The sequence below is a fragment of the Pelodiscus sinensis genome, chromosome 3 (genome assembly GCF_049634645.1).
Source record: "Pelodiscus sinensis isolate JC-2024 chromosome 3, ASM4963464v1, whole genome shotgun sequence".
Lineage (NCBI taxonomy): Eukaryota > Metazoa > Chordata > Testudines > Trionychidae > Pelodiscus > Pelodiscus sinensis.
Window position 1 is genome coordinate 142,364,304 of NC_134713.1, and position 18,591 is coordinate 142,382,894.

The 18,591-nt window shown below is 45.8% G+C and overlaps 1 protein-coding gene across 3 annotated transcripts in view; it reads left to right on the forward strand.

The window, feature by feature from the left end:
- Nucleotides 1-18,591, forward strand: part of DNAH8 (dynein axonemal heavy chain 8) — a 615,913-nt gene that overhangs the window by 101,178 nt on the left and 496,144 nt on the right. For all 3 annotated transcript variants that reach the window (XM_075925079.1, XM_025186355.2, XM_025186358.2), the window contains 2 exons: nt 3,824-4,021; nt 16,611-16,687. In XM_075925079.1, the coding sequence (XP_075781194.1) occupies nt 3,824-4,021; nt 16,611-16,687 (275 nt within the window). The remainder of the gene's footprint in view (nt 1-3,823; nt 4,022-16,610; nt 16,688-18,591) is intronic.

Consider the following 18,591-nt stretch of genomic DNA (forward strand, 5'->3'; position numbering starts at 1 on the left):
GCGCTAGTGTAGCGCCTATCAAAGTTAATTCGAACTAACATCTGTTAGTTCGAATTAACTTTGTAGTGTAGACATACCCTAAGTTAGATGATCAGAGGAAAATATAATCATCTATGTTTTAACAAAATACAAAAAGTTTTTTTTACTTAAAGATGATTAAAAAGAAAAAGAGACTCTTCACACACATTCATCCTATTCTTTAAAATGTCCAACATGTTTTTATTATTAATTTAATTTTAAGCTCCCATAGCATTTTTTATGCTATACAATACAAAAAATAAAGATGACACATCATAAGGTGTTTATAATCTATTCAAACCCCATTAAAGGGGCTTTGGAAGAAACTGAAAAAGAGAGAATGAGAGAGAACGAGAGGCCAAGACTGGGAAATTCAAAAGGAAGATTGTTTTAGAGTTGTTGCTTGCTTGCATGGCTTTGTTTGATTGCATTTGTTATTTTCTTCTAGTGGACTTTGTAGAAGTGACATTTTAAGAGGGATTTGAATGTGGAGCGGGAAGGAGTATTAGCTCCATGCAGGTGTCCTGGTGGTAATTCTTGAAAGCTTTTTTATCTTCAGTGACCTCTGGCAAACTTTTTTGCATGAATCTTCAGCATTAATCAGTGTATTTACAAATCATTTGGAGTCATTGTCTCCAAATCAGTGGTCACCAACCAGTTGATTGCAATCTACTGGTCCATCTTGGGGAATCTCCCAGTCAGTCGCAATTGACACTTATCAGGCTCTCTGCCTGCCCTGACCCACTGTAACAGGAGTGGCCAGCATGGTCCCATGTGTGTGGCAGTGGGTAGGGGGTGAGAGAGGGCCAGGATTCTTGACACACTGCTCCTGCGTGCAAGCACAGCCCCCTCAGCTCCCATTGGCTGATAATGGGAAATTGTGGCCAATGGGAGCTGATGGTGGCGGAGTCGGCAGAGCGAGGTAGCATGTGGAGTCACGCATCCCTTGACCCATTCCCCAGCCCTGGTGCCACAGGGACCTGTTCACTGCTTCCAGGAGTGGCATGCAGAGCCCTGCGCAAATACAAATATCTGTGTGCACAGTAAAATTGCTGTCTATTGATCCATGGAGCTCTGCTCCCAGGAGACACTTTCTCCAAAGGAGAGGAGCATGGTGCCACTGCTCCGAGAAGCTAGTGCCCACACTGGCAGCTCCTTCTGATGATGAAGATGCACTGCACCTAGCCCCACCACCAATGGTGTCTCCTGCCTAGGGTTTTACAGGTCTGTTCATAGCTGGGCTGGGAACAGTGCAGCGACATGGCTGGTGGGAGCTGCTAGTATGGGGCGCTGGCTCCCAGGAGTGATGGCACGGTGTTCCTTTCCTTTGATGTCAGCGTTTTCTGGGTGTAGAGCTTTGTGGGTTAGCGGATACTGATGTCTACCTGCAGGCAGACATTTGTATCCACACGGCTCTAGCGTGGACCTGGAGCCAGGTGGGAACCTATACCACAGCCCCCTCTCAGAACCCCTTCCTGTATCCCTGCTCCAGCCCTTACCCCATCTGAGAGCCAGCACCTTCTCCTGTACCCCTCTCATTCACCCCAAACCCTCATCCCTCTCCAAAAGCCAGCACCTTTACCCCCTTCTAAACCACAAGCCCTGGCCTTGAGCGCTTTCCAAAGCCAGCACCCATTCCTCTATCCTGCACCACAATTTTACCAATGTCTTTATATTTTTATTTCCTTAAATTGTTGTTCTTTCAGTAGAGCTTTCATTGCTGCTAAAGAACCAATTATTCTTTCTTTGTCAAAAGTGCTCTTTTCATTCATCCTACAATAATTTTTCCCCTTTTAGCCACTGTAATTTACAGCACAAAAGGGTCTAATTTCCTAATATATGTCAATTGCAGGGATAGTTTGCATAGTTTACATAAAAAAAAGAAATAATCCCAAGTATCCACATAGAGGGTGTGTCTAGACTACAGGGTTTTTTTCAAAAAAAGTGTCCTTTTTTCAAAAAAACCTTCCCTTGCGTCTACACTGCTGCTGTATTCTTTTGAAAGTAAATCGAAGAACGCGGCAGTTTTTTTGACCATAGAAAACCTTGTTTTACGAGGAAGAATACCTTTTTTTGAAAGTGCTCTTTTGAAAAAAGGCGCTATGTAATACAGACTGTGCTTTTTTGAAAGAGAACATCCAGACTGCCTGGGTGTTCTCTTTCGAAAAAGAGGCTTGCTTTTTCAAAAGTACTGGTTGTAGTGTAGATGCTCTTTTTTGAAGGAGGCTTTTTTAAAAAACAGTAAGTGATTCAGAACCTTTAGATTTGTCCATTTTCTAGCAAGTTTAAAAGAGAACATGACGTGGTATAACTGTTACTGTCTTCCTCCATTTCCCTTTCTTCATATTTGTTTTTTATTCATTTATGGTATCTTTTCTTAAATTAGATTTTAACTCTTTGTGTCTGGGACCACAGCTATCCATGTATTTGTCTGACCTCTAGCACAAAGTACCCCTGTTGCCAGCAAGAGTAAGTCTCAGGTCCGACACTGGGTTCTCAAAGTACAAAAACATGCTGCACAGGTATCTGTCAAATACAAGCAGTTTATTTTCTGACAGCTATCAGCTGCTCCCCTTAACTAAAGAACAACATGATAGGAAAAGTGGCATCTTACATCCCTTCTGCAAGCTGGGAACCCTGTTTTGGCTGCGGATAAAATGTGAGGTCATCTAGGTTTCTGAGGCGCTGGTACCAAAGCCCATTGGTGAGGTCCAAATTGCTGTGCTCTAGTGCAGCTTTAAATACAGTGTCTCTATCTTGTTTGCAGTTTGGAAATTTCCAGGAGTTACTCATCGCTTGTTACAGTATGGCTCAGCTGTACTGCTTGTCCTTTGACTTTTTTTACCTGATCAGTACATTTCGGTAAACAAGATTGCTATGTTCCCGCCCTTATCTACAATTCATTCTTGCTATAATGGCATATGCTCCTAAAGGCTTGCTTCTGGCTCATCAGTAGCAGGGAAGGGGTGGCGGGTGGGGAATGAAGGCCTTTCAACCTCTATACTTCACACATACAGAGTTCTTCCGCAATTAACCCCTACAACCCCCAATCCAGATTGTGGTCTTTGGACAATACCATTATATAACTGTAACAATATACAGCCTCTCCCCAAGTTACGAATGAGTTACAGACCAAACACTTGGCCGTAACTCGATTTGTTTGTAACTTGGACCCCATTGAGTTACATAGCGACTGTGCTGTTCATAAGCGTGGGTCGTGTTCATAACTCGGGGACTGCCTTTACGACCGCTCCATGGGAGCTTTGGTTGTAAATGTGAACGGTTGTAACTCGTCCGTTTGCAACTCGGGGACAGGCTGTATAAGAGTTTACAGATTCACTTTTGTGTTTTCCCTCAGTAATCATACAATACATTGCATATTCTAGTTTTTGTGGTCTGTTGTGCTTGAAATTTCCCATTTATATTCCTTAAAACATGGTGCTTCAACTTTTGAGCCCTTCTCTATCCTGTCACTCAGATATTAAATGTAATTTAATGTAAAAGTTAACTATGTATAATTCTTCCTCAAGATACCAAGAAAAAGAGAGACAAAATATTGAAACAGTTTAAATTAGGTTGATGGTGAGGGCTGAAGTTGATGAAGCAATGTTTTGTTGTAAGTATTTTGATGAGGAATTCAAAGTGAAATTACTGATTAGAGTAAACTAGTCATGGATCTCAGTTTAGTCTGTTAATTCTAGGATATAGTTATTCCTTTGGTAACAAGAAGCACCACAAATGAACTAAATGAATTCAGATGGATTAATAATTTGATATGAGCATGAAAAACATTTCTTTATTTCAGATTACAGAGATGATTACTATAGTACAAACATTTTCTGCTCTTAGTATGTCTACAATTGAAGGAATAGATATTATGGCAATAAAGTTCAAAAATATCTACCAGAGTGTTCAAAAGAAACAATATGATATTCTTGACCCACGAAAAACTGAATTTGATGTAGATTTTGTAGACTTCATGACAAAAATTGAAAGTTTAGAGGTAAGTAACATCATTATCTATGAATTGTTCAGGGCCAAATCTCATTATTTTTACTTATCCAGAACCCCTTAGATGACTGAAAAAGGACTGTATGATTTAACTTTATTTAGTGAATGGTAGAGTGTGTTAAGAAGGTAATAAAGTTTATAACTTGTTCAAAGACTTTTTATATTTACCTGATCCTTAAATTCCTTGCCTTTCTTATGGATATTTACAGATTAACTGCAGGAATATACTTGACTATGGTTTTGTCAATGATACAGTTATCTGTTTTCCTGATCTTATGTACATAGGGGTCCTATTAATATTAATAGGAATTATCTTCTAATTTTGGGAAAATGTTTTACAAATGTAAATTTTCCTATATACTGTATACGGTGGACAACATTGAAAATTGTGCATTTGCCCCCTTTGGTAGTTAAATTCAACATGGTATCTGGTAAATATTTCAAACATTGTGATAAAATATAAATATTGTGGAGAAACTAAATTCATTACGGAGATACTAAGTCAATTCTTTGCTTTGGTCTTCATGGCTGAGGATATTAGGGAGATTCCCAAACCTGAGCTATTCTTTTTACATAACAAATCTGAGGAATTGTCTCAGATTGAGGTGACTTTAGAGGAGATTTTGGAACAAATTGAATAATTTAACAGTAACAAGTCACCAGGACCAGATGGCATTCACCCAAGAGTTCTGAGCTCTAGTGGTGATCCTGGCAAATACCCAATCCCACAGACAGAGACAAACACCAGCAGGACCTATATATAGAGCATTCTTAAAACTAAAATATCCACCAGAAGAAGTGAAAAAACAGATTGACAGAGCCAAAAAAGTACCCAGACATGAACTACTTCAAGACAGACCCAAAAGAGACAACAACAGAATTCCACTTGTTGTCACCTATAGTCAACAACTTAAACCCCTCCAACGCATTATCAACAATCTACAACCTATCCTGGAAAATGACCTCTTACTCTCAGAGGACTTGGGTGAAAGGCCAATTCTCACTTACAGACAATCCCCTAGCCTGAAACAAATTCTTTCTAGTAACCACGCAACACACCTCCATCATAATCATCCAGGAACTCACCCCTGAAATCAGCCCCAGTGCCAACTCTGCCCACACATCAATACTAATGATTTCATCACTGGACCCAATGACATCAGCCACCAAATCAAAGGCTCATTTAACTGCACATCCACTAATGTGATCTATTCCATCAAATGCCAGCAATGTCCCACTGCAATGTATATTGGCCAGACTGGACAATCGCTATGGGAAAGAATTAATGAACACAAATCAGATATCCAAAAAGGCAATACACAATAACGTGTTGGAGAACACTTTAATTTTCCTAGATACTCATTAATGGTTCTCCAAGTTCCCATTTTGTTTCAGACCAATTCCACAAGCCAAATACACAGAGAAGGATTAGAACTTAACTTCATTCACGAGTTTAATTCTTATGCTAATGGTCTGAACCAGGATAGAGGATGGCTCACACACTATCTTCCACCTTTTAATGACTTAAACAACCAGCCAAACAATGGAGGTGCTAACTGTTCTTAACAGCCTCTTGTAACTATTTGAACTGGCTATTCACTCTCTCTCTTTTTCTTCCTTCCCTCCCCTTTTCCCTTCTCTTCAGCCCCCAGACCAACTTCCCTTATTTATTCTTGGATCTGAATACTCTGGTCATCTGAAAAAGTGGGTTTTGTCCATGAATGCTCATGATATCATCTACATGTTTTGTTAGTCTTTAAGGTGCTACTACACTATTTGTTGTTTTTTAAGTTTTTCCAATTACAGACTGGTAAGTCTAATGTCAGTACTGGACAAATTAGTTGAAACTGTAGTAAAGAATATAATTAATCAGATCCACCCAGTCAGAGGCTCAGGGCTCCATGGGAGCTGACTGACTGGGCGGGGCTTATTAATCACTGTTGAAGCTGTGCGACCATGCAGCTTAGAAGGAACATTGTCCATAACCACTCAAGAGAGAGATCTTGGAGTCAATAAGTATAGTTCTTTGAAAGCATCCACTCAATGTGCAGCAGCAGTCAAAAAAGCAAACAGAGTGTTAGGAATAATTAACAAAGGGATAGAGAATAAGAGAGATTCTTCTTTGAGTGATTGCTCATGTGTATTCCAATATAGGTGCGCGCGCGCAGTGTGCACGCGCCGTCGGAAGTTTTTCCCTCAGCAGTACTCTTAGGGCCAGCAGGGACCTGCTGGAATGGCGCCGGTATCCCGGCCCATATATACCCCTGGTGGCCCCCTCACCCACTCAGTTCCTTTTTACCACCGTGACAGTCATTGGAACACTCCTCAGTGCCTCAACATGATGGTTGTCTTCATTGTTCTTCTTCAATCTTTAGTTAATCTTCAGCTAAGTGTCTGCAATTTAAGTTCAAGACTTTTTTGTTGTTTCTGTTGATTGCTCTCCGCCATGGCGCACTGTGCAACCGTGGCAGGGCATGCCCGGCCCGCAAGGCTTTAAGCCCTGCAAAAAGTGCAACAGGCCTATGCTGTGCAGTGACCCTTACTCATCATGCTTAAAGTATCTGGGAGAAGGATGAAATGCAAGAGGGATCATCCTCATGGAAGCGGCTCTCTGACTAATACCAGCACCGGACTCAGCACCAGCCTCCCGGAGCGCACCGGCCTCCCAGAGCGCACCGGCCTTTGTGCACGACAGTTCCACACACCATGCCTCTCTGGCACCTCAGGAACCCCAGCAACACTCTTAATCACTGGCGCCTCAGAAGAAGAGGTGGCCTAAAAGGGGTCAGTCCCTGCCTAGGCACATGCCCTCCGTGCGCCCTCCAGTGGGGCACGCGGTGCCGATGAGCCCAGATCCCGGGACTTCTAGGTCGGGTGGGCCTGCCTCCCAGAGAGGGGATATCAGCCCTCTGGAGGACTTCCCAGAGCCATCCACACTGGAGGCCTTGGAGGTAGTCAGGGTTCTAATCGGGTCCTCCTTGACTACCTGTTGGACCTTAGGCTCCAGCATCTTTCTTCCTCCTCCCAGGTTCATCTGGCGGCCATCTTGGCCTTCCACCTGGATGAAGGGGGAAAAACCATATTTGCCAATCCAATGATCAACAGTTTCCTGAAAGGCCTGGACAGGCTCTATCCCCAAGTCCCCAGTGGGACTTAAACTTGGTTCTCTCCAAACTTATGGGGCCCCCATTCGAACTATTAGGAACATGCTCCCTCCTCCACCTATCTTATAAGGTGGCTCTCCTGGTGGTGATCACTTCTGCCAGGCAGGTATCTGAGCTTAGATTCCCCCCTACACGGTATTTTTTAAGGGTAAGGTTCGGCTCCACCCTCACCCGGCTTTCCTGCCAAAGGTGGTGTCATCCTTCCACACCTCCCAGGACATCTTCCTGCCGGTTGTTTACCCTAAACTGCACTCATCTGGGAAAGAGCAGGGTTTACACACACTAGACGTCTGTAGGGTGCTAGCCTTTTATTTCGACAGGACCAAACCGTTCTGGAAGTTTCCACAACTTTTCATGGCTATTGCAGAGCGCATGAGGGGCCAACCTGTGTCTACCCAGAAGATAGCCTCTTGGATAACCGCCTGCATCAGGGAGTGCTACACCCTGGCGGGCATTTCAGCTCTGCCCCTTAAAGTGCACTCCACAAGGGCGGTGGCTGCCTCCACCACTTTCGTAGTGCAGGTTCCCATTCTGGACATCTGCAGAGCCACCACATGATCCTCTGTCCATATGTTTGCCAATCACTATGCACTGTCGCATCAGGGCAGAGGGGACACTGCCCCGGGTAGGGCGGTCCTCCCTTCCTCTGTAGTTTCATCATCCAGCCCGCCTCCTTAGGTTCTGCTTTGGAGTCACCTATAATGGAATGCACATGAGCAATCACTCGAAGAAGAAAGAATGGCTACTTACCTCGTAACTGTGATTCTTCAAGATGTGTTGCTCATGTCCATTCCAAATCCCTGCCTACCACCCTTTATCCGAATAATGCCAGTAAGAAGGAACTGAGTGGATGAGGAGGCCAGCAGGAGTATATATGGGCCGGTATACTGGCGCCACTCCAGGGGGCTCCCTGCTGGCCCTAAGGATACTGCTGAGGGAAAAACTTCTAACAGCGCATGCACACTGCACGCACACACCTATGAGCAACACATCTCGAAGAATCATAGTTACGAGGTAAGTAACCGTTCTATATCTTATTGGTTCTATATAAATCCATGGCACTCCCACATCTTGAATACTGCGTACAGATATGGTTGCCTCATCTGGAAAACGATATATTGGCACTGGAAAAGGTTCAGAAAAAGGCAACAAAAATCATTAGGGGTTTGGAATGAGTGCCTTATGAAGAGAGATTAAAAAGACTGGGGCTTTTCAGCTTAGAAAAGAGTATAAGGGGGGGTTATAATAGAGGTCTATCCAATCATGACAGGTATGGAGAAAATGAATGAGGAAAAGTTGTTTGCTTGTTCCCTTAACATAGGAACTAGGGGTCACCACATGAAATTAAGAGACAGCAGGTTTAAAACAAAAATTAAGGAAGTATGAATTGGATAAATGAACTGTACAGTGGATAGAAAGCTGGCTAGATTGTCAGGCCCAACAGTTGTGATCAACGGCTCGATCTCTGGGAGGTAGTCATTTTCAAGTGGAGTGCCCCAAAGATCTGTTCTAGGGTTGGTTTTGTTCAAATTCTTTATTAATGACCTGGATGGGGAGATGGATTGCACCCTCACCAAGTTTGTGGATGACACTAAGCTAGGGGGAGATGTAGATACATTGGAGGGCAGGGATAGGGTCCAGACTGACCTAAACAAATTAGAGGATTGGGCCAAAAGAAATCTGATGAGGTTCAACAAGGACAAGTGCAGAGTCCTGCACTTGGGACAGAAGAATCCCAGCATTGTCACAGGATGGGTACTGACTGGCTAAGTAGCAGTTCTGCAGAAAAGGACCTGGTGATTACAGTGGATGAGAAGCTGGACATGAGTCAACAGTGTGCCCTGGTAGCCAAGAAAGCTAATGGCATATTAGGGTACATTAGGAGGAGCATTGCTGGCAGATATAGAGAAGTGATTATTCCCCTTTATTTGGCACTGGTGAGGCCACATCTGGAGTATTGCGTATACTTCAGGGCCCCCCACTATAAAAGGATGTGGACGCATTGGAGAGAATCCAGTGGAGGGCAACGAAAATGTTTAGGGGGCTGGAACACATGACCTACAAGGAGAGGCTGAAGGATTTGGGCTTATTTAGTCTTCAGAAGAGAAGAGTAAGGGGGGATTTGATATCAGCCTTCAACTTCCTGAAAGGAGGTTTCAAAGAGGATGGAGAGAGGCTGTTCTCAATGTTGATGGATGGCAGAACAAGGAGCAATGGTCTCAAGTTACAATGCAGGAGGTCTAGGTTGGATATTAGGAAAAACTATTTCAGTAGGAGGGTGGTGAAGTACTGCAATGGGTTACCTAGAGAGGTGGTGGAATCACCATCCCTAGAGGTTTTTTAGTCCCAGCTTTACAAAACCCTAGCTGAGATGATTTAGTTGGGATTGGTCCTGCTTTGGGCAGGGGACTAGACTCGATTATGTTGTGAGGTCTCTTCCAGTCCTAGGAGTCTATGAGTCTACGAATCTATGAAAATGAAGTTTTTCTTCATGCAGCACACAGTCAACCTGTGGAACTCCTTGCCAGAGGATATTATGAAGACCAGGACTTTATCAAGTTTCAAAAAGAACTTGATAAATTTATGGTGGTTAGGTCCATCAATTCTTACTAGCCAAGATGTGTAGGAATGGTGTCAGTAGTTGGAAATGGATGATAGGAGAGGGGTCACTTGATGATGACCTATTCTGTTCAGTCCCTCTTGGACATATGGCGTTTTGAAAGACAGGATACTCGGCTACATGGTCTGACCCAGTGTACTATTACAGGTTGGTCTGGGCACCGCTAAGAGGGTCAGACCAGGGTGAATTGCTGAGAATCTGGGCTGCTTACAGCCAAAGACTGGGGTCCTTCCCTATAAGACACTACACCTGTCACACAGAGTACTTCCGCTGATGAGGCAGTCATGCCATTGCCTCTAACCACAGCTGATGACTTTACTCCCTTTCAGGATCTCTTTAAGAGGTTGTAGCTATTTCTATTGAGGAGGTGCAGGAGACACAGATTGAGCTCACCAATATCACCAGGCCATGCCATTGGCCAAGATTTCTTTGTTTATTAAGCCAGCTATCATGGAGCCTGCCAAAACTTCTTGCAGACCCCAGCCAGTATCCCCCGAACCTGTAAGAGGGCGGATAGGAAATACTGCATTCCCCCAAAAGGTTTGGAATTCCTCTTCAACCACCTACCCCCAAATTCTCTAGTGGGAGACAATACCTATCAGAGGAACAAGCTGCATTAGCCTTGGTACACCCTAGCTGATAAAGATAGCAAAAGACTGGATTTGCTTGGTAGGAAAGTCTATTCTTCATCCATGTTGCAGTTCAGAGTTGCCAATTATGCCACAGTCCTTAGTAAATATGATTTTAACAACTACTTAAAGTTCAACACCTTTATTGAGGACATACCTGAAGCCAAGAAGCAACAATTCAAGGCGGTTATTGAGGAAGGCCACACAATATCATGAACATCTCTACAAGCTGCTCTCAGAGCAGAGTAGCTGGGGTGCTGCCAGGCATCGAGCAGGGGGGTGAGGGGCGGCGCTGCGCAACCAGCCGGTCAGAGACTCTCGGCAGCGGCGCAGGGCTTCCTCCGCCTTCCTGCAAAATGGCACAGGGTTCGCCCCTTGCCACGCCGTTCCTTGCCCACCCCCCAGATGCAGTGCGGCTCCCGGCAGACCCGTCACAGCCCCCCGCCAGAGTACCTCCCGATACTCCAGCATATCTGATAATCCAGCACCACCTAGGTCCCAAAGATGCCGGATTATTGGAAGTCTACTGTACACCCCAAGGTTATGAAGTCTGTCTTCTGCACAAGGGGCTACCCAGTAATAGATCTTTTTGCAACCAGGGACAATTTGAAGTGTTGCCGTTTTTGTTCTCGGATGGGACTGGGTGAGGAATCCATGGGCAATGTGTTCCTAATCAGATGGAACAAACCTCTGCACTACGCATTCCCCCCAGTCCCACTGATCCCCAGGATCCTGTGCAAAGTTTGATCAGACATGGCTCAAATCATCTTGATAGCCCCATCATGGTCCAGACAGACTTGGTTCCCATACCTTCAGCGCATGGAAGCTGAGCCACCTATCCCACTGCCATCCCAAAGCGACCTTCTGTCTCAGAATGGGGGCAAAATACTTCATCCCCAACAACAGCACACTGCACCTCCATGCCTGGCTTTTCTATGGTTTCAGAAGGCTGAATCCCAATGTTTAGAACACGGTTCACAGCCTGATGCCAATGGACACAAGCTTATCCCGGTGTAGCCCCTCTCCATCTAATCCAGGACTATCTGCACTGTCTCAAGAGTGAACGCCTATTAATTTCATCTATCAAGGTGCATTTGGCAGCAATCATGGCATTCCATGAACACATCAACTGGGCATCTGTGTTTGCCCACCCAATCACGAGGAGATTCTTCAAAGGCCTCCACAACCTCTATCTCCCTTCAGGAACTCCAGCACCTTCTTGGGAGCTCAACTTAGTTCTAGATTGCCTTATGAGCCCCCCCCCTTCCGCTCCTGACCATGAAGGTGCTGTTCCTAGTGGCCATCACCTCTGTGAGAAGGGTTATTGAGATAGGGGCGTTCATGGCTGTCCCACCATATACTATATTCAATAAGGACAAAGTCACTCTAAGGCCGTACCCATCGTTTGTGCCCTTCCATATCAATGAACCTATACTCCTACCTACATTCTACCCGAAACGTCACGCATCCCACAGAGACACTATCCTTCACAATTTGGACATTCAACGGGCTCTAGCCTTTTACATTGACAGGACACAACAATTCTGTAAATCTCCACTTCTTTTCTTGTCCCTTGCAAACCACTCTAAGGACACTCCGATTTCAGCACAGCGCATCTCTAAGGGAATGTCTACACTACAGCGCTAATTCGAACTAAGCTAATTCGAACTAACGCATCCAGACTAAAAAACTAGTTCGAATTAGCGTTTTGCTAATTCGAACTAGCATGTCCACACAGAGTGGACCCTGAACCAGGGTTAAGGATGGCCGGAAGCAGTGCCGGCAGGGCATCAGATGAGGACTTAGAGCGTGGAGCTGCTGTCTCAGGCTAGCCAAGGGCTGTGCTTAAAGGGACCCGACCCCCACCCCGGACCGACAGTTCTCAGGGGTGCCCCGCTTGCAAAGAAGTCCTGGCTTGGATTGCCCGGAGTACCCACACTGGGCACATCACAGCACTCGGCCATCAGACCGGCTGCACTTGCCACAGGCTGCCATCTGGGGAGAGGGGGCAATTGGGGGGCTGCAGGAGAGGTTCCACCCCCCGAAGTCCACAGAGCCACCCCAGTCCTCCCCATCGGGAGCTCGTACCCCATTCCTCCCTCACCTCCTTCCACTTACCCCTCCCTAGCCCCCCTTCCTGATGTACAAAATAAAGGACAATTGTGTTCAAAAATAGAATCTCTCTTTATTGAACAAAACTAGGGGAGACTGGGAAAAGGAGGTGGGAGAGGGGAGGGAAACTACAATGATGAGGGGTTTGGAACAGGTCCCATATGAAGAGAGGCTAAACAGACTGGGGGTATGTCTACACTACCCCGCTAGTTCGAACTAGCGGGGTAATGTAGGCATACCGCACTTGCAAATGAAGCCCGGGATTTGAATTTCCTGGGCTTCATTTGCATAAGGGGGGAGCCGCCATTTTTAAAACTCTGCTGGTTTGAACCCCGTGCAGCGCGGCTACACGGGGCTCGAACTAGGTAGTTCGGACTAAGCTTCCTATTCCACGAGGTGTACCGGTAGTTCGGAATAGGAAGCCTAGTCCGAACTACTTAGTTCGAGCCCCGTGTAGCCGCGCTGCACGGGGTTCGAACCAGCGGGGTTTTAAAAATGGCGGCTCACCGCTTATGCAAATGAAGCCTGGGAAATTCAAATCCCGGGCTTCATTTGCAAGTGCGGTATGCCTACATTACCCTCCTAGTTCGAACTAGGAGGGTAGTGTAGACATACCCTGGGACTTTTCAGCTTAGAAAAGAGGAGATGGAGGGGGGATATGATAGAGGTTTATAAAAGCATGAGTGGAGTGGAGAGGGTGCATCTAGAAAAGTTCTTCATTAGTTCCCATAATAGAAGGACTAGAGGACACCAAAGGAAAGGAATGGGTAGCAGGCTTCAAACTAATAACAGAAAGTTGTTCTTCACAAAGCAAAGAGTCAACCTGTGGAACTCTTTGCTGCAGGAGGCTGTGAAGGTTAGAACTAGAACAGAGTTTAAAGAGAAGTGAGATAAAGTGATGGAGGTTGGGTCCATGGAGTGGTATTAGCCAGGGGGTAGGAGTGGTGTCCCTGCCTGAAGGTGGTGGAAGGCTGGAGAGGGATGGCACGAGACAAATGGCTTGGTCACTGTCTTTGGTCCATCCCCTCCAGGGTCCCTAGGGTTGGCCGCTGTCGGCAGACAGGCTACTGGGCTAGATGGACCTTTGGTCTGACCCAGTATGGCCATTCTAAGCTCAGGGCTCAAGATCGGGGGTCTCAATGGACCCCCTTGATTCTCTTGCACACCTGCTCCTGGGTGGCCAGGCTGGCAGCTCTCCTGCCCTAGCCGGCCACTTTCCTGTGCCTAGTGCGGAGATCAAGGACGAGGTCCATGATGTCTGCACTAGCCCAGGCGGGTGCCCGCCTCTTGCGGTCCCGGGCAAGCTCCCGGGAGCCGCCAGCCTGGTCCCGGGAAGAGGAGGAGGGCTGGGGGGCATCGGGTGGCTGGCTCGAGCCATGCCAGGTGCAGGGTCTGCTGGCTGGGTGCTGGCAGGCTTGCTCCTGGCACGGGCACCGTAGCTAGCCCGTGCCCCTTTAAGGAGTCCGGGGCTGGGAGGGGGGCAATAGAGTTTCCCTGGTGTTGACCAGAGTGGCCACCAGGGAAACCTGGGGAGGGCTAGCCTCCCACTAGTTCGAATTAAGGGACTACACACCCCTTAATTCGAACTAGTAAGTTCCAACTAGGCTTATTCCTCGTGGAACGAGGTTTACCTAGTTCGAACTAAGCGCTCCGCTAGTTCGAATTAAGTTCGAACTAGCGGAGCGCTAGTGTAGCGCCTATCAAACTTAATTGGAACTAACATCCGTTAGTTCAAATTAACTTTGTAGTTTAGACATACCGTAAGTCAATAGTAGCCTGTATACTACAGTGTTACTCTTTTCGGAATAAACATCTACCAGCACCACCCAGAGCACATTCTACTCGTGCTGCTGCAACATCAACCACCTTCCTGAACAATGTTCCCCTGAAGGACACATACAAGGTGGCCACATGGTCGTTAGACCATTCATTTACCCAGCATTATGCTATTATGCCTCAAATAGTGGCTGATGCAACTGTGGCTATAGCAGTATTATCTTCCACCACTCAGAAGTAACTTTGAGCCCCACCTTCCTCACAGGGCACTGCTCTGTAGTCACCAACAGTGGAGCACCCACAGGGACATCACCCAATGAAGAAAAGAAAGTTACACTAAGCAGTAACAACTGTTCTTTGAGGTGTGTGTCCCTGTGGGAGCTACACGACCCTCCCTTCCTCCCCTTTACTCAGAGTTTGTTTACTAACTTGTGCATAGATGAGAAGCTGAAGGGGGGAAGTTAGGCTGCCGTGTGAGGCGCCAAACTGTCAGTGGTACGAGATGCCTTCTGTGCATGAGCAGCCCAACTGTCAACTGCTAAGTAAAACTCCAAACTGCAGATCCAGGGACCACCCGTCACCAACAGAGGACACACACTCAAAGACCAGTTGTTACTGCACAGGGTGTCCTACTTCCTTTTGCCTATCTTGTACTTGCTTATGGTCTCAGAACTCACACTTCTTTGGGTAAAGCAGTACTCTCCTCAGTGTTCTGATGTACTGTAAAGCCGCACCACCTTAAGGGGAAACTGCTCTTTTGCCCCACCACCATAAGGGGAGACATCTCACGATGATGAAGCAAAGATTAGTCATCTTGTGCAGCAGCTGGAGTTCTTCAAGATGAGTGCTCCACAACCCACACTCCTCCCATCTGCTTTGGAGATGGGGGCCTCTGACATTCAGACATAGAGAAGGAACTGGAGGGCTCAGCCCACACACATGATGTTCTAACCATCACAGCTTTTGGTGGCAGCATTGCGCATACGTGCGGCTTGTTCCAGACTGCTTCAAAATCTCTTATTCAGGGGCCCAGATGCCATCAAGACCAAGTGTGGAGCACCCACAGGGACACTTATCTTGAAGAACTCCAGTTACTGTTCAAGTTGAGTAATGTTTGCATGCCTACTACTTTCAATAATTTAAATCTATCTTTCTATTGCTAATAAGCTTATTTTAATATTTTATCCTCACTAGTGAGTTTGTTTAAAGTGCTTGTGGAATCTGCTCACTATCTTTTGGTGCATACTCACTATCTTTTGATGAAGAGGTGAACTAATTAATGAGCTTGCATTGTTCAAGAAAGGGTCTTGATCTGTGTAAATTGGTATAATTTGGGGGTGCAAGGATTGGGGGTTTGCTGCTGTCTCTCTCTCTCTATGGTTCATGTGTGGTTTAGAGAGCATTCATGCAACTTAGCTGGGCGTGTCCCTACATGTCCTAGCCTGGGTTTATTGCTTGTCACAACAGATTATGTTGCTTTTGCTCATTTTAGGAGGGTTTAATGTCTTTAGAATTCTAGCTCACAGAATTACCTTTTTTGAAAAGGTACCATCTCTTTAAAATCAGAGCGAGTTGGATACCACCCCACGATATATAGTAAAGTTACTAGGGATGTTTAAAAAGTTAACCTTTTAAATGATAGTGCTTAACAGGTTAACTGTTTTAAGCTATTCTCACTGCCTGACCCACTGCCTGGCCCAACTGTGGCCATTACTGTGGGCTCCTTCTGCTGGCCCTGCTGTGACCGTGGTGTCCCGTCATGGCTGGGCTCCTGCTACCTGGCCTGCTGGCCATCGTGAAGTTAACTGGCAAGCCAGTTAACATCCCTAAAATTTACCAGTTTTGACATAGGTAAGACTACAGTAATGGACCTAATAAGAGAGCTCAGTTTGAAAGTATGGGTTGTGTCTGTTTTTGGTGTTGTTATTAGTAATAAACTTGGATTTGGCTTTGTAGCCCTGGAGCCTTAACTATCTTCAGGATCTGAACTCTTAGGTTCAGAAGACCTATGTTGCATTTCCAATTGCAGATTAGGAGCATGGGCTCATGAGCTGGGATCTATTTTTAATAGATCACCTTTAGAGTAACTGTTGTTACAAATTTTGCTATAAAAATACTAAGAAAAATATTCAGAGCAAATTATGTCTGTGTTGAACATGCAAAAATATATACATAAGAGATAGGAAACTATAATAAATTAATACATACTTATATAAATTTTTAGTCGTTAATTAGGCCCATAAAATGTAATATAGCTGAAAACACTCATGTTTGTCTTAGGTGCAGATACAGACATTTATGAATACTTGTTTTGGAAGAATTTTGTCTTCACAACATTCACTCCAGCTACTTCAAAGGTAATGACATCTATGCTTACAAAGCATTTTAAGTAATAGCATTAATTTAAAAGTGAAGGAGCTAGTTTAGTATAATGTATTTGTGTCTTTATGGACTGTACAAACTTGGAAAACCAGTATTTATCTAGGGCAGTGGTCACCAACCAGTTGATTGGGATCTACTGGTAGATCTTGGAGCCTTTGATAGGTTTGGCCAAGAGGCTATCAAGCCCAACACTTCAGCTGCCATTCCACCCAGACTGTTGCACATCTCCTGCCCTTTGCCTTAGAGCTGTCCCCTCAGGAGCCTCTGCTTTCTGTGAAGGGCAGGGGAGAGAGAGGAGGGTACTGATGTCTAGGTGCCCCCCTCCCACTCTGTATCCTTTCTCCACAGAGCAGAGAGGGGGCACAACAAGACTTGGGATGGAGTTTGTTGGCTGCTTTTGGGAGTGGTCCAGGGCCAGGGCAGGGTTGAGCCTGCCTTAGCTCCACTGCACCACCACCCAGGATTCACCGGAGGTAAGCAGTGTCCAGCTGGTGCCCACATCCCAAAACCCCGCCCCAGTCATGAACCCCCTCCTGCACCCACCCCTGCCCTAGCTCCGAGGACTCCTGCATCCAAATGCCCTCCTAGAGCCTGCACCTACAATCTCCTCTGGCACCTCAACTGCTTGCCCCAGGCTCAACTGAGAGCCCCTCTCACACTCTAAATCCCTTAATCCAAGACCAGAGCCTGTACCCCAACCCTCTTCCCCAGTCTGGTGAAAAGGAGGGAGAGTGGAAGAGGGAGGGAGGATGGAGTGAGTAGGGGTGGGGCCTCAGAGAAGGGGCACAAAAGAGGTGGGGTCAAGGTATTTGGGTCTGAGGTAGATCTTAGATTGCACTTAATTCAAAAACTGATTTTGTGCTTAAAAAGGTTGGAGACCTCTGATGTAGGGGCTTTCAAATATATTTTTAGCATTCTTCTAGTTCTTAGTTTAATGATAATCTCAACAAATTTTGCTAGGATTTATTGTTTGACCAATATTTTAGTCACATTCTAGTTTTTGCATCTTGCTCACTTGAGTATTTACCCAGAGTTGCTTGGGTACTTAAATAAGTTTTGTTGTTCTTCTAGTGGTTGCTCATATGTATTCCAATTAGGTGTATGCATGCCACATGCACAATTGTCGGAAAGCTTTCCCTAGCTGCTACCCTTCTGGTCAGCTGTGGAGCCCCCTGGAGTGGCGCTGGTGAGAAACCCTGTATATGACCCTGTTGACCTAACCACTCCTCAGTTCTTTCTTGCTGCCTGTGGTGACTGTTGGAACTTTGGCTCTCTTGATTTGCAAAATGCCATTCATCCTTAGCATAGATTGTTTAACAACAGTCAATAGCCAGAAAAGTCTTAGCAGTGGGACCAAAAGGACCTTCCCTTCTCTCCTGTGTCCCTTCAGGATTTGGGGCATGCCAAAGCCGAACGGCTTTTAGCAGTGCAGTTCTTGTTTGAAACCCATGGTGAGTGACCACTACAACTCATGCCTTTGGTGCCTGATACTGGAAGGGAGCGGGACAGTTGTGTAAGTCAGCTTGTCATGAAATATAGCGTGGCTTCACATCATCCAGACCCAGTACCGAGTGCTTCGGTCCACAGGAATTGGCACCAAAGAAGAACTCCTGATGTGCAAAGTCCCTGAAGGGCCAAGCATGACATCACTCTTTCTCCCTGGTGCGGTTGTCCAAGGCAACCAAATTTATGCTGGTGGCACTGTCAATGACTCTGAGACCATCTCCTTCAACGTTTATGGGTATCGAAGGACTGCACAGCACCAAAGCACTGGACTCTGCTCATGCAAGTAATATAGTCCTGGACTGTCCTAGGATGGAGGCAGTGCCTGTTGACCCGTCCTCCATGCCAAACACCTTTGAGGCTGCTCAGGGCTTTA